We start from the raw sequence: 23,514 nt of genomic DNA, 5'->3' as shown, positions 1-23,514 counted from the left end.
CAGAGGAAATAACTTTACCACATACTCCAGATTGCCTAGAGAGATTACATATAAAATGGAGTTTAAATATGGATCAAGTTGTCTCATCTTGGCCATTACTTTGGAACCACCATATACCTACCACTATGTGGTATACTATACCACTAACTCTACTATATCTCAAGGGCAAAGGTGTCAGTGCTGGGAGAAAAGGTTATTTTTGCTCTTTGTTGTCTCTTTCCCTAGTTCCAGATTTATCACTTTTTCTTTGGCCTGGTTTTACATTAAGATAGACCAATCAATGAATATGGGGTCAAGAGGTCCTGAAATATGCCTACCTGAATAACGGCAATACCCAGGGCCAGCTAGAATCCTGCACTGAGGAACTTTATTAGTTTACAGCTATGTTCTCAGTAAGGAGTTTACAAATCCCTTTTGTAAACTGATTAATAATAATCATAACTGGGGTGCCTGGGTGGCTCAGTCAGTTAAGCATCTGACTTCAGCTTAGGTCATAATCTCACAGTTCGTGGGTTCAAGCCCCGCATCAGGCTCTGTGCTGACAGCTCAGAACCTGGCCTGCTTTGGATTCTGTGTCCCCTTCTCTCTCTGCCCCTCGCTCACTCGCTCTCTGTCTCTCTCATAAATAAATAAACATTAAAAAAAGAACCATAATCATAACCTTGCTGCCTGTATACTTTCAGACACATATAGCAGGTGTTTTGGTAAGTACAAATTAAAATCATCACTGAATTCTATCAGATACTAAAAGTACAATTAACTTTCTTCACATTAAAAAGGAATTAATTTTCTTGGGGCACTTGGGTGGCTCAATCCATTAAGTGTCTAGCTCTTGATTTCAGCTCAGGTCATGAGCTCACAGTTAGTGGGATTGAGCCCTGTGTCAGGCTTCATGGTGAGAGTGCAGATCCTGCTTGGGATTCTCTCTTTTCCCTGTCTCTCTGCCCCTCCCCTGCTTGTGCTGTCTCTCTCAGAATACATAAACTGTTTTTTAGAAAAGGAATTCTTTTTCTTGAAAAATGTAGCTACTATTTTGTCAGTTTAATTTCTTGTTGATAATTGCTGACATTTGTCAAGTGTTTACTGTGTACCAAAAGTCATACCAATCACTTTTTCACATTTTATCTCATTTAACCTCAAAAGCAGTCTCTATGAGGGTAGGTACTATTATAATCCCTGTTTTACCAGTAAGGAAACAGGCTTAAGTTTAACTTCTCCCATGTCACTGTTTAATAAGTATTGAGCCTCTCACTCTTAACTCTTCTGCTATAACTGAACAGGAACTCCTTAATTTTGAAATTGGGATTGAAATATTGATGAGCATTCATTCCCATAAAATGTCCATAGTCCTGTCCGATTAGGTATACCTATAAACCATTTGAATTATCAGAGTCAAGTTCACTTTAAAACTCATTGATTTCCTATTTTATTCATACATTCATCACTGAATTCAGTTTACCATCAGAGTCTGTTGTGCCAGTTAGCTTTTGACATTTTGTTTGGTTTTTTTTTTTGAGCAGTTCTAACTCTTTGTAAGGATTAATATTTTATTACTCTTTTCTTTCTGGGAAGAATTTTTTCTTTAAAGGAAAAAGAAAAATTTTTTATTTTTATTATAGAATAAAACTGGGTCAGTTTTTCAGTTACCATTGGGTCTGTTGAAAACTTTTATAAATCTAGGATACAAATGATACCCCAAAGGTCCTGGGAGGTAGAGGGGACAAATTCACCCCAGTTGAGAACCCACTACCTGGGAGGTAGAGGGGACAAATTCACCCCAGTTGAGAACCAGTCTCTAATGATGACAGTAAATTGATCATATAGGTTAAACATCAGGTAACAATATCTTAGATGAATTTTCTCAAACTCAAGAAATGGTGAGTGAACAACATATTTCCAAGAACAAAAAGGAAATGTGATATTCACACTCAGTCATTCAACAGGAATAACCTCATCACACAATATTTTTTTTACAAGAACCTGGACCATGCCTTATCCTTCTTCCAGTTTTAATGATGCTGTACACTAAAATTTACCTGATACACTTTTTAAGTGAAGAAACATCACAGACAAGTGTGTATACAAAGATGATTAAAGGAAAAAGGTGACGTAGAAATTTTTTAATTTCTTGGATTACTGTCCGAGTTTTCAAAAGTAATACATTTTGACAATTCAAGTACAAGAAGAAAAACCAGAAGTAATGATAAGCTAGAACTTATTGCTATCTATTTGAAATTAGGAATCAGTATATACTGATAAATTATGTATGTTCCAGGCTTTTGCATGACCGTTGATGAGCAAGGAGTTAGTGGCTTTCAAAATATGTTGCCCATTTTGGATTATGAATTTAGTTTTACTGTGTTTAAATTCTTTTTTTTTAATGTTTTATTTTTGTTTATTAATGGTTTTTAATGTTTTATTTTTGAGTGAGAGAGACAGTGAGAGAGACAGTGTGAGTGCAGGAGGGGCAGAGAGAGAGGGAGACATAGAATCCGAAGCAGGCTTCAGGCTCTGAGCTGTCAACATAGGTAGAGCCCGTTGCATGGCTTAAGCCCATGAGTCCACTTGTGAGATCATGACCAGAGCCGTAGTCGGACGCTCAACCAACTGAGCCACCCAGGCTCCCCTACTGTGTTTAAATTCTTAATAAGATGTCTAATAAAATTGTTTTCACAATTGTTTTTCACAAAGCTTTTTCACAGTTGTTTATTCTGTAAGTTATTTTGAATTAAAAGTAAAAGCAGATAAAAATAAGCAAATAATATTGAGTCCATTGGACCAAGATGATAAATGATAATGACAAATGACAATGACAACTTTTCCTGGTGAATTGAGGGTTAAGTATTTATTATCTCTTACCTGGAGTATTATAATAGCCTAAATGGTCTTACTCAGTCCACAGAGCAGCCAGAATAACCTTTATGAAACAAATCAAATCATGAGATTCATCCTTTAAATAGCTTTCACTAAAAAAAAAAAAAAAAAAATCCAGACATTTCATCCTGATTTGCAAGTTTTACATGCTCTGAACAGACCTCCTGTCTCTCCTCCCCCTCATCTACTAGGCTTCAGGCTTACAGATCTTCCTGCCAAACTCCTCTCCTTGGGTCACTTTCACTGTTTCCTCCATCTGCAGTTGTCTTTTCCTTCATCTAAGTGTGGATGGTTCTTTCTTGTCATTTGGATCACAAACTAAATATTCCCTTCTCAGAGGCCATTTCCAAACACCCAGTGTGACATGCCCACTCAGTCATTCTCCGTTACATCACCCAGAGTATATCAACTCTTGAAGATTTTTCTTATTTGTTCATTGAATTTTTTCACTATAATGGACGCCCTGTTAGTGCAGGTTCTTTTATTATTTAAGACCCCAGCAGGAAGAACAAAACAAGGCGCAGAGTAGATGTTTTAATATTTGTTGATGGACATGTGCCAATGATATTTCTGTGAACTATTATATAAAAACAATATTTAAATGTTAGTATAATGTTAACAAATGTTAATAAAAACCAAGTAGCATGGATGCCTGCTTTCATTTTTAGCCATTGGGGATATGTGTAACCCATTCGAAGGAATGTATATATGTTTTCATAATAAATTAATATAAATTCAGAATTATTCATTATGCAGTTAATATATCTGTATTTAAAGGAAATAAACACATTACTTGGAATCTTGGAATTATACTAAAAGTTATAGTGTTTTCATTTTAGTTTCTGAACATTTAACGTTCAGTGTTTTAATAGGGGTTTTTCTTTTCCTTTTTCTCTTATTTTTACCTTTTAAATTTGAAAGCCTTGCAGTGATTATAAGGATATACTCAAGCAAAGATTAGGAATAAAATAAATTCTTAGGAAAGAATTTACATTTTTATTTTATTATTTTACTATTGTTTATTTCCATTCCAGAAACATGAGCAGATTAGTTAATAGAATACTAGGAAGGGGCCTCACCAGTAAGACAAATTATTTACTGCTACCCCCTAGTATCCCAGTCTGGGCTTATCCTTGACTAATTTAGCAGTTACTGTTCTGTGGTTGGTGGTAATGTTAACTTAGTAAGATACTGGATTTGTTCCACAAATACTGCCTTAAGTTGATTCTTTCCTGTCCCTGAAAATAAAGTCTTGTGATGAGAATAAACTGTTTCACAACAGTTAATAAGCAATGTAAAGTTATTGGCACTTTTCTTTTTTTGTAGATAACTCATGAATCCAGGGGAAAATATGGCAAAGAAAATCATATAAGATATTACTTTATTTTACAGAGTAACAGACTAGCTAGAGACAACGAATTAAGAGAAAATGATAAAGAACAGCTCCGAGCAATTTGTACCCGAGATCCTCTATCTGAAATCACTGAGCAAGAGAAAGATTTTCTGTGGAGCCACAGGTAAATGTTAAAATGGAGATTCCCTGTTTCTTCTATTAAGGAGAAAGAACTGATTTTGGCTTATCTTACAGATTCTGTCATACCTGTTAAAGTACATAAAGCATAATTTACATAACTTTTTTATTATAAACATTATTCTTTTTAAAGCTGTGGATGAGGATCAGTATTTCTAGCAAACCACGCTCCTTTGGTACTGACCTTGAATCTTAAACCCTTGAAGCCTTTTTTAAAATTCTAAATCCCTAATAGCACTTTTTTAGGATTTGGTTTTTGGAGCTTTTTTAATGAAATTCAAGATCCAAAAAAAAAACTAGTAGTTTTAGATCAATTTAGTTGTGATTTAGCTGGTCTAGATATTTCCATTTTAAGGCGTTCCTTCTATTTTTTTTTCTTATACCTCCTCAAAGTAATAGTGCAGTGCTTTATTTTCACTTATGAAGAAATTATCCCACTACTTGGAAAGTATACAGTGATTTATTTAAATAAAGCAGTTGCAGTGCATTTCTGCAGAAATTTTGTCCAGCAACTTAACAGTAGAACTGGTGACTCTTTGCATGGTTTCTGTTGCATAAGTAGGTAAATTAAAAGAGCTATATAAAGAGTGTTATGAGGGGCGCCTGGGTGGCTCAGTCGGTTGAGCGTCCGACTTCAGCTCAGGTCACGATCTCGCAGTCCGTGAGTTCGAGCCCCGCGTCAGGCTCTGGGCTGATGGCTCAGAGCCTGGAGCCTGCTTCCGATTCTGTGTCTCCCTCTCTCTCTGCCCCTCCCCCGTTCATGCTCTGTCTCTCTCTGTCTCAAAAATAAATAAATGTTAAAAAAAAAAAGTGTTATGAAATAAAATCATAATTTTTTCTAAGTATTTGTCTGCCATTTGGATTTTTTTTTTGTCTTCCTTGCCATTATAACTATGTCTAAGGATACATGTACATATATATGCAACTATAGTGTTAAACACTGATTTCTTTTGATTTTAAGGAAGGCTAGTAATGGTGAGTTTTAAAAGTGTTTGGAACTTCTTAAAGATTACATAGTTGAAGATTTAGATATGTAGGCCTTTTGAATAACATGCAGAAATGTTTTTTGTTTTGTTTTGTCTTTTCCACACAGACACTATTGTGTAACTATCCCTGAAATTCTACCCAAACTGCTTCTGTCTGTTAAATGGAATTCTAGAGATGAAGTAGCTCAGGTAAATGCATGTTGGAGATTACGGAATAACTGTTGTATAAAATTGGTATGTTGTTCAAATCGTTTTCTCTCAGAAAGTCTGCATAAATGTAAGAGGTGAAATAGACTATGTTTTATATTAATAATGGTAATATGGTGGAGAAAAATACCATTCAAACTGCGTCTACTGATAAAATTAATTAGAATTGAACATTTTAAGCACTGAATTCATGAGAAGAGCTCTTATCTAAACCAATTTTAAAATAAGAAATTAAGACAGTGTCTTAACAGCATTCACTCACAACTATCCTATGCTTTTTAAATACAATTTATTGTCTTTCTTATAACAGATGTACTGCTTAGTAAAAGATTGGCCTCCAATCAAACCTGAACAGGCAATGGAGCTTCTGGATTGTAATTACCCAGATCCTATGGTTCGAGGTTTTGCTGTTCGATGCTTGGAAAAATACTTAACAGATGACAAGCTTTCTCAGTACTTAATTCAGCTAGTACAGGTAAAATAATGTAAAATAGAAAAATAGTGTTTTATTCTAAATCTGTGCAACTTTACCCAAACCGTGGATCTTTATCTACCCTGGTTTTATGCTTTTTTAAAAATCAGTTTTATTATCATTAGTGACTACTTGCTTTCTAAAAAATTCTCTGTAAATCTAACCATGCAAAAACTGACCCTGATTAACGCAAAGTTGTTTTTATGTTTGTGTTTAATCACATAGGTCCTAAAATATGAACAGTATTTGGATAACCTGCTTGTGAGATTTTTACTCAAGAAAGCATTGACTAATCAAAGGATTGGGCACTTTTTCTTTTGGCATTTAAAGTAAGTCACGCTATTTTCCCATTAAATTCTTAGGTATATATTACTTGCTTTCTTAATAGATCTATAAATATTCGTTACTTATATACTGTTGTTTTGTTTGTCTGGAAGACTATTCCATAATGAAAGTATATTTGTAAGCTTCCCCTCAGATTTTTTTCATTTAAAAAAAAATTTTTTTTTAATGTTTATTTATTTTTGAGACAGAGAGAGACAGAGCATGAACGGGAGGGGCAGAGAGAGAGGAAGGCACAGAATCCGAAGCAGGCTCCAGGCTCTGAGCTGTCAGCACAGAGCCCGACGCAGGGCTCGAATTCACGAACCGTGAGATCACGACCTGAGCTGAAGTCAGACATTCAACCAACTGAGCCACCCAGGCGCCCCTCCCCTCAAATTTTTAAATAAGCAATAAAATTCAAACTGAATTTTATACAGAAATTAGAGCTGAAATATTTTTAAAGACTTATATTTTTCTTTGAGCAAAACAAAATTTGCTAGATTAATATTGTTTAATATTGCAGTTGGTTTCATTGTATGTGTGGATTAAAATACCCAAAATTAAACAAAAGCTCCTACCTCAGAATTCAGAATAATAATATAAAAATCCCAAGTTTCTTACTAGAAAACAAGCAAACAAGCTAATTAAGAGTAAAAAGTATTTTGTAGAATATGATCTAATACTCAGTGTCATCACAAGTCATACACTGTTTTCTAAATTTAGAAAGATTTAAAATTAACTTGATATCTTTATAATTAACTTGATTTTTTTAATGTTAAAATGAATCAAAGGTGGAATCTTGAAGCTAGGTCTAAAATAACTTAAATTCAAAGACAGTATAGAAAAGGTGCATGTATGCCAGAAGAGTTAAATAGTACTCACTGAGCTCTTCACTCCCTCCCTATTCGTTTTATTACTTTTGTGCCTAATTTCCTTTTTTTCATGTTTATATTTTTTTTAAGTTTTTATTTAAATTCCAGTTAACATTCAGTGTGTATTAGTTTCAGGTATACAATCTGTACAATGTGGTGATTAAGCACTTCCGTACAATACCCAGTGCTCATCACAGCCAGTGCTCTCCTTAATCCCCATGCATCTAACCCATCCCCCCCCCACCCCCACTCACCTCCTCTCTGGTAGCCATCAGTGCTATATAGTTAATAGATTTTTGTGCTGACATTAGTAAATGAAAAGTAGTTGAAATAGGCCTAAAATCTAGTTTATTAAATTTACAATTCCAGGAATGATCTTAAACTCTTGATTATTTTTGCTTACAAGTGATAGGTTTTGAATCACTTTATTGTTAGTATGATTATAACATTTATTGGATTTCAGAAATGGGTTTTCTTATTTTCTTAAAAGCGATTATATACGTATACTCATTTAAGACCACATAGGGGCACCTGGGTGGCTCAGTCGGTTAAGCATCTGATTTTGGCTCAGGCCATGATCTTGCAGTTTGTGGGTTCGAGCCCCACATCAGGCTCTGTGCTGACAGCTCAGAGCCTAGAGCCTGCTTCAGGTTCTGTGTCTCCCTCTGTCTCTGCCCCTCCCCCACTTGCGCATGCATGTGTGTGCGTGTGTGTGTGCGCGTGCACTCTCTCTCAAAAATATTAATTTTTTTAACATTAAACATTAAAAAATTTTTAAAGGACCATGTATATATATAATGTGTGTGCGCATCTGTGTACGTGCGTGTGTGTGTGTATGGGTTTCTTTCTTTTTTTTTTTTTTTTTTTTTTTTTTTTAATCTTACACTGTTCTTTTAGATCTGAGATGCACAATAAAACAGTTAGTCAGAGGTTTGGCCTGCTTTTGGAGTCGTATTGTCGTGCATGTGGGATGTATTTGAAGCACCTAAATAGGCAAGTTGAAGCTATGGAAAAGCTCATTAACTTAACTGACATTCTCAAACAAGAAAAGAAGGATGAAACACAAAAGGTATGTGACTCTTTAGATTGTTTTTGAGACCCTTCATTGCAGTGGGGCAAGGTAATTTGAGAGTCCGATGTAGATGCAGATTGTGAACATTAGAATCAAGCATATCAGGATTTGGATCCATGTTCCACCGCCTCTCAGCTGTGTAATGTTAGACACGTTATTTAGTGTTTGAGATCCATTTTCCTCATTTATAAATCGTACTGATACTTTCTTCGTAGTGTAGTTGTGAGCACTAAATTACATGACAAATGCTGAAGCACATATCACAGTCCCCAGAACACAAAAGGTACTCAATAAATGTACTCTGTTCTTTCCCTTCCTTCTCTTTTATATCACCGTAACTTGTAAAATGATTTTTTTCGTAATTTTCGTCATTTATTAGCTTTTAGTAATGACCTTGAAAATAAGTGTCAAGTGAAAATAATAGAAATTAATTTGTATGTTTCTAAGTTTAAAATGGACTCTTAGGTGGGGCACCTGGGTGGCTCAGTTGGTTGAGCATCCAGCTCCGGCTCAGGTCATGATCTCACAGTTTCTGGGTCAAGCCTGGCATCAGGCTCTGTGTTGACAGCTCAGAGCCTGGAGACTGCTTCAGATTCTGTTTCTCCCTCTCTGCCTTCCCCTCTTCTGCTTGCACTCTGTCTCTCTCTCTCTCTCTCTCTCTCAAAAAATAATTTTTTTTAATGGACTCAGGGGCGCCTGGATGGCTCAGTCAGTTGAGCTTCCAACTCTTGATTTCAGCTCAGCTCATGATGTCACTGTTGTGATCGCACATTGGGCTGTGCACTGAGTATGGAGCTTGCTTGGGATTCTCTCTCTCTCTCTCTCTCTCTCTCTCTCTCTCTCTGCCCCTCCCCTATTCACATGCACTCTCTCTCTCTGTAAAATAGAAAATACAATAAATACAATAAAATGGACTCTTAGTCACCCAGTGAGCATTATCACACACTCGTCATCGGCAGTCTAGCTTAGTGTAACTGAGGAATATGAAATGTAAAGATTTCTCATGACCTTTCCTCCTCTCTATCCTTTATTCAATCTACCACATCCTATAGTAAAAGTGAGATCATTCCTCATCTCTAATGAAATGGAAAAAAAAAAAAAAATCCCCATATATTGATGAGTTCCCAAGCACAAGAATATAAATTAGCACTACTGAATGAATTTTTCCAATACCTTAATATTGCATGAAAAAAAATTAAAAGACAGTTACTGTATTAATCTAAATGTCATAGAGCCTGTGACTGAGTTGACTTTATTGAACTTGTGAAATGTAAGTTCAAATAAAGGTTATTAGAAAATAATTGTACTGTTTCTGATTCTGGGAATCATGAACAAGGGTAGACTAGTCTGCTTTGAAAGAATAAAACTTATTATATTTATATTGTAACTGATTGAAGAAAAAAGAAACTAGATATTAAATTTGTAAATATCAGGGTTTCTTTAAAGCTAGATTTTTCACAGCCTAATATCACAGATTGGCTCTGATACAGTGGATTAATTAGGAATGTGAAAGTCATTACATTAGTATTGGCTTAAATGGGATTGTGACAGGAAACTAAGAATGCTGTAGGTACAAAAGTGTTTCTTTGGTGTCATGTTTTAGCATAACCATGGTAAAGCATAGGAAGCAGTGTGCTAACATTACGGTTGATAATGGTAGAAAAAGAAATGCCTTTACATGAGCAAGAGTTGCCCTCGTCAGTGATAACTACATTTTCTAGCTACTCACTTATCCATAGTGAGAAAGAAAAAGAAAAAAAAAAAAAGCTTTGTTACTAAAATTACAGCACGAAAATTATTTATTGTTAATTCCTTAGCTTCTAACCTCTTTCGTCCCTCACTTACCTTTTATATTTTTGACAGATGAAGATTTTCTAAAACAAAATGGCAGTTATTACATGCTATATAGTTCAGCAGTCTGGGCTCTGGTTTCACTTGATTAGCAAGAGTGGCACCTGGGTGGCTTAGTTGGTTAAGTGTCCCAATTCTTCATTTTGGCTCCCGTCAGGATCCCAGGGTCATGGGATTGAGCTCCATGCCAGGCTCCCGTGCTGAGTGTAGAGCCTGCTTGAGATTCTCTTTCTCTCTCCCTTAGTCCCTCTCCCCCTACTCACACTCTCTCTCAAAATAAAATAAATCTTTTTTAAAAATTGAGTAAAAAGAGATGTTTCTGCATACGTACTGAACCTGAGTATAGCGTGAGACTCAGTGTAACATGTTTTTATAAATACTTTTTGAACAGTTTCTTTTAGCTTCACTAGATGTTTTTTAACACTCAACAGAGAAATGAATATGGTGTTTTCTGCAAAGCTTAAAAGTAAAGTTACTAAGCTGACGTGATGTCTCCATAGTTTTTCCTCTGGAACAAAGATCAGCGAACTCTTTCTTGAAAGGCCAGATAGTAAATATTTTAGACTTTGTAGGCCATGCAGTCTCTGTTATAACTACTCAACTCTGCTATTCTAGTGTGAAAACAGCCAGTATCTAAATAAATTGGCATGGCTACATCCAATGCAGTTTGATTTACAAAAACCTCCATAGTTGACCAAGCCCTGCTATAGAGGCAAAACATGTCTGTGTCAGTGTGCAGAATTGTCACAGGGGAGTACATGGTGCTGCCCCTCCTGCCTCTGCCTGAGTTGTGTTGCTCTGTTCAATAGAAATCCTTCTGATCGAAATATAGGATATGGATTCACAGACTATACAGTACTGAGGTTCCAGCATATAAAAGCGATTAGCAGTTAGTGTTACCTTTTATGAAGTCTAACCATGATTGTGCTTATGTATTAGGTACAGATGAAGTTTTTAGTTGAGCAAATGCGGAGACCAGATTTCATGGATGCTCTACAGGGTTTTCTGTCTCCTCTAAATCCTGCTCATCAACTAGGAAATCTCAGGTAATGTACCTTATTGGAAGTTTTATTGATGTTTAAAGAAGTACCCTGTCTGGAGAAAATGTAGAGAAAAGTTAAAGTATCCATTATAATTAGAATGTTCAATTATATATGCTTCTCTCTCCTGTTATCCTACCCTGCAAAATAAGAGTTGTTCAATTTCCTTAAGTTCAGAACTGCATTTAGTCAGAATGAGTTTTTATTACTTTAATAATACAGTTTAAAACTTTCTCTGGCCAGAATTTCTGGTTTCATACAATACAAAAATGAAATGTAGTATCTGGGAGCACCTGGGTGGCTCAGTCAGTTAAGCGTCCAACTTCAGCTAATGAGCTCACGGCTTGTGAGTCCCAGCCCTGTATCAGGCTCTGTGCTGACAGCTCAGAGCCTGGAGCCTGCTTTGGATTCTGTGCCTCCCTCTCTCTCTGCCCCTCCCCCCCCCGAAATAAACATTAAAAAATAATAATAAAAAAAAGAAATGTAATATCTGTAAAACTAGTAGTATGTCCCTATATTTGTTGAAAATTTCTGTTATCATATAAGAAATTTTTAACCTTAATATTTATTTTTTCTTTATACTCCCCTTAGAAATGAATTCATAAATGGAAGTGAGAAGGTTTTAAGTTTTTATAACACTTCAAAAACTATACTGTGTATTTTAAAATAAATTTGAGGGTGAAAGTATAAAAAATGTAAGGTACCTGGTAAAGTTTTTAACTATTTTAAAGGCTTGAAGAGTGTCGAATTATGTCCTCTGCAAAAAGGCCACTGTGGTTGAATTGGGAGAACCCAGACATCATGTCAGAGTTACTCTTTCAGAACAATGAGATCATCTTTAAAAATGGGGATGGTAAGGAAGAGTATTAATGAACTTATGATGCATGAATTTAGCTATCTTTTTATACACAGGATATTTATGAACTATGAAGACTATTGAAAGCCATTTAAGGAATATGCATGTGGTTAAAATACATAATATTAAACAGATGTCTTAACCTTTAGAACATGTATGTATGATTTTTAAAAAGAAAAGAAGTACTAAATTGAGAACCAAATGGCCTGAAATAACTTTCTAACTATTTGCTTAGCTGTGTGAGTATCCATTCATTCCATAAATATTTGATGTGCTAAGCCATCAAATTGTAAAAATAAAACAGAATCCCTGCCCTCTTAAAGTTTACAGTCTAGCAGGGAGAAGAGAGATACTAAACAAATAATTACAAAAATAGAATTACACATGCTACAAAAGAAAAGTGTAGTCTACTAAGAAATATTAAAGAAGGTTCTAATGTACTTGGAAAACAGGTTGCTGGGGGAGCAATGGAAGGATTTTTGATGGGTTGCCTTTGGGGAATGACATTTCAGCACTGAATTCTATTAGTCCCAATATGTTAATATAAACAAGTTCAAATCTAAGGATTCAGAAAAATAAGTACTTTAAATATTTTAGTCTAAAATTTTTCTGAAATACATAGTAGCTTATCCTACATTGTTATGCAGATGGGTTTATGCATCTGTTATGCATCTGTTATGCAGATACTTTAGACTGGGTTAAAGAATCAAAATATTGCTTCCTTATAGATCAATTTGAAAAGTAAATATAGCTGTATTTATTTTCTGTTTGAAAGCAGTGTGATAACATGACACCCAAATTTGCATTTATGGCATTAAGTGGTGGTACATATCATTTGAATTGCAGATTTACGGCAAGATATGTTAACACTGCAGATCATTCGCATTATGGAAAATATCTGGCAAAATCAAGGCCTTGATCTTCGGTAGGTAACAAGTAAGGCAACATGTATGTTAAAAGTTATCCTGAGAAAATTAGTAAATATCAGTTATAAAGCATAAGGGGGCATTTATCTATAAGGAAATGTATGGAGTAGAGTAATTAATACTAGTCGATTACACTACTTTCATTTGTCTTCCTCTTCTTTGCCTTAGAATGGCTAAGAGATTCAGGTAGGTAAGAAGAGGTATCTCTAATAAGCTGGTAAGGGCTCTACAACTGTGTCTGGAGTGTTACTGTTTGGGACATGACATAGAAGATGCAAAAGCCCCCTATTTTCATTCAGAAGTTAAGAGGTTTAGAGACAATTTCTTTCATAATATAAATTTTCTAATTTTAAAACTTTATAAAGCCTCTAATCTTGAATCAGTTTGATAGCAAAATTTATGAAAAGAACTAAAAGAACTCAAAGCTTTTGCCCTTCGGAGCACCCGTGTGACACTGTCGGTTAAGCCTCCGACTCTTGGTTTTGACTCAGGTCATGATCTCACAATTTCATGAGTTCGAACCCCGCGTCGGGTTCTGTGCTGACAGTGCGGATTCTGCTGGGGATTCTCCATCTCCCTCTCTCTCTGCCCTTCCCCAGCTCGCACTGTCTCTGTCTCTCTCGGGATAAATAAATAAGCTTTAAAAAAAAAAAAAAAAGAAAGGAAAAGAAAAAAGCTTTTGCCATTCTGTTGATTTCTGCCCAACTTTCTACAATTATCAGTATTATCTTTTAAATTTTCTGTCATGCTTCATCTTGTCCTGGTCATTTCTTTTCTCGTAGTGTTTCCTTTTCTTTATTATCTCTTTGCAAATCTAGGGTCATTCCAGCAAAGGCCACTCTCTCCAAAAGAAAAATGTCTGTTTAAGTGAGCATAGGAGTCAACTCTAGCTGCAGCAGCAGAGTAGATTAGGGTCTGTTTGTATGCCTCTTAAAGATGGAGGGTAGCTGCTATATAAAGATGTATCAGCGACACATAGTAGAACTCTCTTATTGCAGAAGAAAAATGGACACATCAAGTAATTTGCTAAAGTACAAAATTGAGTCACCATCTTCAAATTTTTAATTCCTGACTTAATCCCTTCTGCTTTCCAAAAACAATTAATGTTATATTAATCAAGTTTCCTCTTTTGGTATAATTTTCTATATCTGAGAGACACATGCCATTACTACCCTGTCCCCAGGGAAGTACAAAACAAAAGAGAGAATGCAGAACTAGACAGAGTAAAGAAGTTAACTGTAACTGTGGTAATTACAATATTTAATTGTGAATTAGAGACTATGCTAAAAAAGCACCTAAAGTTATGCTAGATCATTGGAAGGTAAGTTGGATCTTCAAAAAGTTTTTAAGTTTTAAAATGTTTTCTAAATTTCTTTAACTTAAGTAATTTAAGTAAACATTTTTTAAGTTTAATTATAAATAAAATATAAATTTAAGCAAAATCATAGCATTTTTATTCTTAAAAAAACTTGGATTCTCTGCTTTATTTTTTTTATAACAAGCCTTACAGGACTATATGACTCTTTAAACTATGAGCATGTTCAACAGTAATAAAATTAAAATGTAAAGAAAGAATGAGCAGGAGTATAACCTTAAGAAATCCCTGTATTTATCAGGGCAGGTAGAAGGAAAGCTTCCAGGAAAGAAATGGTCAAAGGGATAGGTCAACCAGAATTTGTAATTCGCAGAATCCAAAAGAGAGGAGAGAGTCACAAACAGTTTATAGTATCAGGTGCTTCAGGGGATGTAAGACCATAAGGACTATGAAAAAGCTCTTGGATTTGATGATTCATGGTTAACTGTAAGAAGAACTGAGTCAGTAGAGTAGTAGGTGTAGAAGTTATGCTACATGGAATTCAGAAAATGAAAATAAGTGTGGATTATAATCTTTTAGGAACTTAAGTCAAAGAAAGATGGAAAGAATTGCCAGTAGCTTATGAGAACAACAGAGCAAGGAAAACCATACTTTTTAGTACTTACGTGCCAAATGGTATTTGTTTTCATTGTCTCTTTAATTCCTCCTCACATCTCCCTTGACTACATGTCCTTTTTAATACCATGTGATGAATGGGAGGAATCCATACAGCACTTCTGCTGTGTATCCAAGTATGATTTTATCAAGAAAAAGCATTTGTGGGTTATTAGAGTTGTAAGTTGAACTAGCTGCTTTTTTTTTTTTCATGGAACACCACTTAAAGAATAACTAATAGATAAGTTTTGGTTATTGAGACATAGGTGTTTGGCAGACATTTTCTTTCAAATGAGTTGACATGAGCCTATCCCTTCAAGGTGAACAACTGACACTATTGTCAAAGATCAAATTTGAGCTCTCAAGCAAAAATCAGAATTTTGAAAAACTTGTATGTAAGCAGAACAGCTTCCTCCAAGTAAAGATTTTACTGAGGAGATCAGTGGTGTTATTAACAATTGTGATTTTTTTAGTTGGTATGATGAAACATATCAGCATTTGAAAGATCTTCATAACTCAGTGAACTGGTATCTTCCAAGTGACCAATGCAGCATGTGATAAAGTCACATATGGGTAAAAGTTCGATTCAGAGGCAAGATAGACAAATGGATTTTAATGTAACAGAGTGTAAAGAGTTTAAGATGGTTTCATATTCCAAACTGCAACTTGAGAAACTACTTCTTATCCAGTTTTAGAGTAGTACCAAAGAAAAATATCTACAGTTATCTGAAAAAGCTATTCGAATACTCCTCTTTTTTCTACCTACATAACAGTACAAGGCCAGATTTTCTTCATATGCTTCAATTAAAACATGGCATTAGATTGAGTACAGAAGGTGTACATGAGCATCCAACTCAGCACTGTGGAATGAGACATTAGATTTTTAAAATAGGGGATTGTGTCACTGTTCTTACTAAGAATTATTTTAATATAAGGTTCTTTGTTTCATTAAAAAAATATTATTTATATTACTACAGAATAGTTTATTTTTAGATTAGTTAATACTTTAATTTGTTATTTTCTCTGTTTTAATTTCTATTATCAGTAGATATAACCCACATAAATAAAAGCTCTTTAGGATCTGGGTAATTTTTAAGAGTACAAAGGAGTCCTGAGACCAAATATCTGAGAACTGCTGCCTTAAAGTATTACTTAGATGTCAGTTAAACAAATTGAAATTCACCCATATTTTTAAAGTCATAAATGTTTACGCAATTTTAATTGCCACAATAATTTTCTTAATGTTTTTCTCTTACATAATTAAATGCCTTCTCATTTGAAGGTTATAACAAATGATGGCAGATAATTTTGAGGATTTTTCTAGGAATGTTTGTCATACTTCAGTAAAAGAAAATTAAAATTAAAGGAGTGAAGATGATGCATGACAAATTTGCAAAAAGAATATTCCTGTAATTAGACTATTAAAATATTTGCTATTTTAAAATGCCATCATTTAATTGCAAATGTTTTTGATCCTTTTTCAGAATGTTACCTTATGGTTGTCTGTCAATCGGTGACTGTGTGGGACTTATTGAGGTGGTGAGAAATTCTCACACTATTATGCAGATTCAATGCAAAGGTGGCCTGAAAGGCGCACTGCAGTTCAACAGCCACACGCTACACCAGTGGCTCAAAGACAAGAACAAAGGCGAAATGTGAGTTTATTATTCTTGTCTTCCTGTGTTCATCTAAGTTTTTGTTAGCTGAGGCTTTTAATGGTTGTGTACATTTCTCTGAGACCAGAGAAGACATTTGTACTTACTTGGGAAAAAACTATGCTCAGCATTTGAAATGTTTGAGATTTTGTGTTTGAATGATCAGAATTGAATTGCTTATAATTTTGGTGAAATCCTATATACCCAACTTTATACATCCAGTTTTAGGTATCTAAAATGTGTTTCTCTTATTGCTTATTCTTTAAAAAAAAAAAAAATGATCATTGAACATTTCAAAATATACTTCAAGGTCACTGTTGAAATGATTAGAAAAAATGTTTTTTTCATGACATGTTCAGTATTTTTTCACTATAATAAAAATTCCACTTTAGTCAGAGGATATGTAGAAATGTACTTTCTGTCTCAAATCTTTGCACATAATTACTTCCTCTTCTTAATGTCAGTGATTGTTTTCCTTCTTCAGTAGAGACTTTGACCATCTTTTCCCAATTTGGACTGGCTTACTCTGTATTTCCACACTGCTGAAAAGGTGTTTATTTCTTCTTTGTAGATACGATGCAGCCATTGACCTGTTCACACGTTCATGTGCTGGATATTGTGTTGCTACCTTCATACTGGGAATCGGAGATCGTCACAATAGTAACATCATGGTTAAAGATGATGGACAAGTAATAGCTTTCTCTTTTTAAAATGTTTTGGCATTCTTAAATTTATTAATTCAGGATATTGTATTCTGCATTGGTCAAACTATAATATAATTATTTATTTTTGAAAGCTATTTCATATAGATTTTGGACACTTTTTGGATCATAAGAAGAAAAAATTTGGTTATAAACGGGAACGTGTGCCATTTGTTTTGACACAAGATTTCTTAATAGTGATTAGTAAAGGAGCCCAGGAATGCACAAAGACAAGAGAATTCGAAAGGTAAGTTCCAGAAATCAAAAATGCAAAGTACCGAATTCTTGCTGCTCAATCAAAAATAAGTGATATTTTTCAAGCAACTTAATGTTAACATTTTGGCATAACTGAATATTTTAATGTGTTTATTTATTTGTTGTGTAATGCTATGAAAACTGGAGGGAAAACAATTTATTAAGTTAATTAAGGCCTGAAATGATTTATTTAGTTAATTAAAGCCTAAGAAAGTGATTCTTAATCTTCTTAATATATTAAAAGTTTTTATTTACTGTTGTTTAAATGATTGGACTACACCTTCTCTATATTGACAAATAATGTGTAGTGCTTAAGACAACATTTTTTTAGCCCTACAATTTGAGGAAATCAGTCAACCGTAATTACCATGTGTATTCATAATTTTTCCTACCACCTTCTGGTATATCATCAGTCTATCTCAAACCTTAAAGTACTTTTAAATTCTAAAATCTCATTTTGTCTGTAACTCTGTCCTGGCCGTAGCCCAAACCCTAAAGGCTTTAGTATGGACCAGTTCAAACATTTAATAAATCCTTGGTAAACTGCTAATGTGCCAGGCATCATTCTAGGTGCTGGTGATAAAGCAGTAAACAAAATCCTTATGGACTCACAGAGGTTACATTCTAGTGTGGGGTAAAGAGAACAAAAAGTGTTGGTAAGGGGAGTGGGAAGAGAAATGCTATTTTTCATAGGTTTGCCCAAGAAGGCCTCTCTAATGACGTGACATTTGAGCAGAGACCTGAACATATTAACCCCATTTGTTCCATACTGATGAAACTGTTCTTATTACTTATAGGTTTCAGGAGATGTGTTACAAGGCTTATCTAGCTATTCGGCAGCATGCCAATCTCTTCATAAATCTCTTCTCAATGATGCTTGGCTCTGGAATGCCAGAACTGCAATCTTTTGATGATATTGCATACATTCGAAAGACCCTAGCTTTAGATAAAACTGAACAAGAGGCTTTGGAATATTTCATGAAACAAATGAATGATGCACATCATGGTGGCTGGACAACAAAAATGGATTGGATCTTCCACACAATTAAGCAGCATGCTTTGAACTGAAATGATAACTGAGAAACCAAAAGCTCATTATCTGGATTCTATACTGCACTGTTAATAACTGTCAACAGGCAAAGACTGATTGCATAGGAATTGCACAATCCATGAACAGCATTAGAATTTACACAAGAACAGAAATAAAATACTATATAATTTAAATAATGTAAACGCAAACAGGGTTTGAGAGCACTAAACTAGTTCATTTCAAAATTAAGCTTTAGAATAATGCGCAATTTCATGTTATGCCTTAAGTCCAAAAAGGTAAACTTTGAAGATTGTTTGTATCTTTTTTTAAAAAAGAAAACAAAACAAAAAAACCCCAAAATATATAGAAATGGTGGAGAAGGAAAAAGAATGATGTTCTTTTTTTGTCTTGCAAATGTTCTATGTTTTGAAATTGTGGACACAACAAAGTCTATTATTGCATTAGGTCCAAGGAAACTGAAGTTTGATGTTAAATTGCATTAAGATTAGAAAATAATGAAGATTTCTTATTTTTCCATTGCTGTTCAATTTATAGTTTGAAGTGGGTTTTTTTGACTCCTTGTTTAATGAAGAAAACTGCTTGGGGTGGAAGGGACTCTTGAGATTTCACCGGAGACTTTTCCTTTTTAATAAATCAAACCTTTTGACGATATGGGGTCTTATCTGCAAAGTTTTGGAAGCAGTCACAAATGAGACCTGTTATAAGGTGGTGTTTTTGGTTTTGTTTTTTTTTTTTCTGGACAGTATTTACAAGAATCTGATTCTTATTTCCCAGGGAAATTCTGGGCTCCCACAGAGTACAATAATCATCATAGAGAAAGAATGAGCAGGAAAAGCTCTTGCTCCAGAACTGTACAGTATTCGCCTTAGGTTGATTTTTTTTTCTCCTTTTGCAATTGAATTGAATACATTTTTCATGCATGTTTCCAGAAAATAGAAGTGAGTATTAATGTTATTAAAAAGATTATTTTTTTTATTAAAGGCTATTTATATTATAGAAACTATCATTAATATATATTCTTTATTTACATGATCTGTCCCATAGTCATGCATTGTTTTGCACCCCAAATTTTTTATTGTCCGTAGCAGCATGGTCAGCTTTTCTCTCGGTCCGTGGGTGAGGCTCAGGCACTATCCCATTTATACCAATGACTAGTGCATAACTACATAAGGAAAACAGATTACAGTTCATCCTCTTTCCTTTTATTTCTGTTTTCATATGAATCCCCCATTTTCCACCTTCTTTTATAGTTGATAATGCCTCAATCATGAAACTAGTTACCAAAATTGACACAATATAGCATATCTTCCTGATTGCTTCAGCCCCTCTACCCAGGTATGCTCATGAATAATACTTTATAATATGGGGGAATAGAAACCATGAACTTTCTACCTTCTTAGGCTGTTTATGCAATATCTTGATAATAAAAGTAGGACCTTAAACCATTTTAAGATCATGTCCCATTTCCAAGCGGTTAGGGCTCACTCTTCAACTTTATTAAATTGCATTTGAGTACAGGATGCATTCTTAAACACTTTGGAAAACATTAACCCAAGATGTAGGGGCTAATGCTAGTCATCACTCTAGAATCTGTTATTTTAGTCAGTATTTGAAATGAATGATTAATGCCCTAGGAAATAGCTTTAGCAAACGTCCAGGTGCCACACCAGAAAAAGTGCAATAATTTACTGACAGTTTTCTAGATTAGGCATATTATTGGAATACAACTTTATAAAAAGTGTACATTATATACTCTAGTAAAACAGCATCACTTAAACGATATTCACTTATGAAATCAGTTACCTATAATAGAAGTCTTGAATAGCGAACAAGGGACTCTAATACAAATACTCTTAATATTTGGCTGTCTTAGAACCCTTAAAGGGCCTAATTATTGGAGATTTAGGTACTTCACTAAAGCATGTACATAATATTGCCAACAAGAAAAATAAATTTGAAAATTAGGGGAACTTACTTCTGTAAACTGTCTTGGAATAGTTAAGAATTTAAACTCCCATTTTAAGCAGGAAGCCAAATAGATTCTTTTGCAGATAGAGGTTTCATAACTTATTAAAATTTGTTTAACATTTTGTGCCTTTTAGATATATTCAGTTAACACATGCTAACATCCCAGTCTTTTCTATGTCAGGGATTAATTACAGGAAAACTCAGTGAAATGGTACAAATCTGAAACTCTGATGGTAGAAACTGGAGATTTAACTGAGAACCACGTTTTACCCGAGTGCCAAAAAAGTTTTGAGCTTCCTTGCACAAAATGTATATAATTTGTGCATTTCTCACATGAGCCCAGATAGTTCCCTTCCCCTGGGACCTCTCCACCATTAAAACACAAGCCACACAGCTTATTTCATCATTTACATTTATTTTCAATAGTTATTACAACCAAGTTAATTCTGTTTGAAGAAGCATAGACAAATTTTACTAAGAATTAAGATTCTATAGGTTAAGTGATTTCGCTAAAAGCAAAGTAAGTTTTAAACAAATCCAAGCGGAGTTTAAGCAAACAACATTAAAAATAAGAAAAAAAATGCCAGGTAGTGCTCAGAAGGCAAAGAACCAAAAATTGAATTGAATGCTACATGGGGTGACTAAGATGTCAAGTCAATGGTAAGCCATTTCCAGGTAGTGCAGTGTCTGGTCACCCCCCCCCCCCCCCCCGCCAATGGATTGGTCAGTTCCTGTGGCCGACCATTCTTGTCACTGAATGTGGTATAACCCACTGTTGACTCGACAGTCTCATTTGGTCACTTGAGAAATAACTTCCTTCAATGACTTTCGGAGGAAAAAAAAAAAGACCAAGCAGGTTTAAAGAACCTAAAGAAAATAAAACCTAATTTTAAACACATTCTAGTAAGATATAATCTGAAAATCATGTTTTAACTTTTTATCATATTCTCAGCTATACAGAATCATTTATTTTGAAGATTTTTAGACTGCTGTTAATTTGAAATCTGTTAATCATATTGTAGAATTTGGTTTTTAAAAAAGATGTTTCTAATTGGATTTTTTTAAAGAAGAATGGAATTTGGTCACTATTTTCTGATAGAACCTAAGCTTTTTGTGGTTCTTAGTGTCCTCTGTAAAACTCAGTGTCAAAGTAATCAACTTTGAGGTTTTCCCTTCTAATCTGCTTTATATTATAAGCCCTTTAGGAAATGGGAACCTGGTGAATATACAATGAATTGTAAAATATTTTAATGTGTAATTTTTTCAACTGTGAAACTATGACTATTGGTTTTTGATGAAAACAGCTGCTGATAAAGTATTTTGTGTAAAGTGTAGTTCTTATTAATCAGGAAAATAATCAATGACTTGATTAGAATGTATATACCCTCTTGGATTTTATTTTAAATGGATTGGTGATTTTCACATAGGTAAAACACAGTCCATCTGTATTCTTTTTCCATCAAAAATTGAGCGATCTAGCATCATAAAAAAATTATGAGCAGCCTATCTATTTTAAAAGAACCATGGAAATTTCACAACACATAAACTTGGATTTGTTTGTTAACGATTTTATAAATCCATTTAATTCCTATTCTGACCCAATAGCCCATGCTTGCCAACTCTTTGAAAAAAAAAAAAAAAAAAAAATTGATTTCCAGCATTATTTTAAAGTCAGCAGGTTAACCTTTTCTGAATGTTTTGACTTTTGTTTCTATGTCTACACAAACTGCAGACCTGGGCTGGACCCACATACTTGGAATCCACCTTAAAAATCGATTTTGATGTCCAAGACATCACTAAAATATTGAGTTTAAAGACCCTATGCGGCGTTAATGGATTGTGGTGCTTCTCCTATCTAAAAACAACTTTCATACTTCAGATGTTTTTGAGAAGAGGGGAATGTGGAAGGAGGGGGCAGAAGAAGAGGGGGAGTCTGTTTGAATGAATTACATTCTTCGTGCCCATCCTGCTCAGATGGGGCCCTTCTAAGGGAAGCCTTAGACGGGGCCTTCCAAAGACAAGGCAGAAAGCTGTGAGTATACTGTGCATACCAGGAGGGAAATAACTCTTCCTCAAGGATGGCATTGTGAGGGCTGAAGTATAAAACTCAGCATGGACAGGATCCTCAGATAACAATTATTGGTGACAGAGAAATACAGCTGGGCTGTTTTTTAAAATATAAACACAAACCATTTTTATTTTTTAATTGTTACATTAAAATTATAAATGTATCTTACGCGCCATGGCCTGGAAAGCCTTTTTTCTTTTCTTTACAAAGTTATTTTCATTTTCTGAAAAGATTATGGGGTTTAGCTCGAGATAACTATGGTCCTGATAAAATTGGATTGGTAACTCTACCTCAGAAGGTTAATAAGAAAAAAAAGTAAATGAGTCACAATTCAATACCAGGCTCTGATGTTACAGAAATTTCCAGAGCACTGTAGTTTAGATTTATAAAAAGTCAGAGTTGGCATGCCTTTTTTAATGGCATTGGAGACATTAAGAAAAAAATTTGGTTAGAATTTAATCATTGCTCCAGCCATGGAAAAGGCTACAGCGCCAGGTTTGTGGTACTAGGTTCTTGAATTCGGCATTCAAAATTAGCTGTCTTCCTTTTCTTTATTATTAGTGAAATTGGTGTGTGTATATCTGCACACATTTCTATTTGCCTACACACTGCTCGCTAGTCCTAGTCAAGAAGTATCATTCATAAAAGGTGTAAGCATCAGGTTCTAAAGCTCAGAAGTGTTTAGAATTCATTAGGAGTTTCCCGAGTTGGGATGTTAGTTTTTAAATAAACTTATTTCATCCAAGTATTCCACTTGATTAAGGTTTTACACTTTCTTTTTATCAGTGAAGCGTCGTTCCTTTTCCTTAGTTTTAGACATGTTAATATTACAGCCG

General features: G+C 34.5%; 1 protein-coding gene across 2 annotated transcripts in view; it reads left to right on the top strand.

Moving 5' to 3' along the window:
- Window positions 1–23,436, top strand: part of PIK3CA (phosphatidylinositol-4,5-bisphosphate 3-kinase catalytic subunit alpha) — an 83,325-nt gene extending 59,889 nt beyond the window's left edge. For both annotated transcript variants that reach the window (XM_019463224.2, XM_019463225.2), the window contains exons 10-21: window positions 4,267–4,391; window positions 5,499–5,580; window positions 5,909–6,073; window positions 6,296–6,399; window positions 8,164–8,335; window positions 11,129–11,235; window positions 11,961–12,082; window positions 12,932–13,010; window positions 16,465–16,635; window positions 17,207–17,324; window positions 17,432–17,583; window positions 18,389–23,436. In XM_019463224.2, the coding sequence (XP_019318769.1) occupies window positions 4,267–4,391; window positions 5,499–5,580; window positions 5,909–6,073; window positions 6,296–6,399; window positions 8,164–8,335; window positions 11,129–11,235; window positions 11,961–12,082; window positions 12,932–13,010; window positions 16,465–16,635; window positions 17,207–17,324; window positions 17,432–17,583; window positions 18,389–18,659 (1,668 nt within the window). In that variant the 3' untranslated portion in view covers window positions 18,660–23,436. The remainder of the gene's footprint in view (window positions 1–4,266; window positions 4,392–5,498; window positions 5,581–5,908; window positions 6,074–6,295; window positions 6,400–8,163; window positions 8,336–11,128; window positions 11,236–11,960; window positions 12,083–12,931; window positions 13,011–16,464; window positions 16,636–17,206; window positions 17,325–17,431; window positions 17,584–18,388) is intronic.
- The last annotated feature ends 78 nt before the right edge of the window (window positions 23,437–23,514 follow it).

The sequence above is a fragment of the Panthera pardus genome, unplaced genomic scaffold (genome assembly GCF_024362965.1).
Source record: "Panthera pardus isolate Hobbes unplaced genomic scaffold, ASM2436296v1 HiC_scaffold_16, whole genome shotgun sequence".
NCBI classification, from domain to species: Eukaryota; Metazoa; Chordata; class Mammalia; order Carnivora; family Felidae; genus Panthera; species Panthera pardus.
This window is presented reverse-complemented; position numbering and strand designations above follow the sequence as displayed.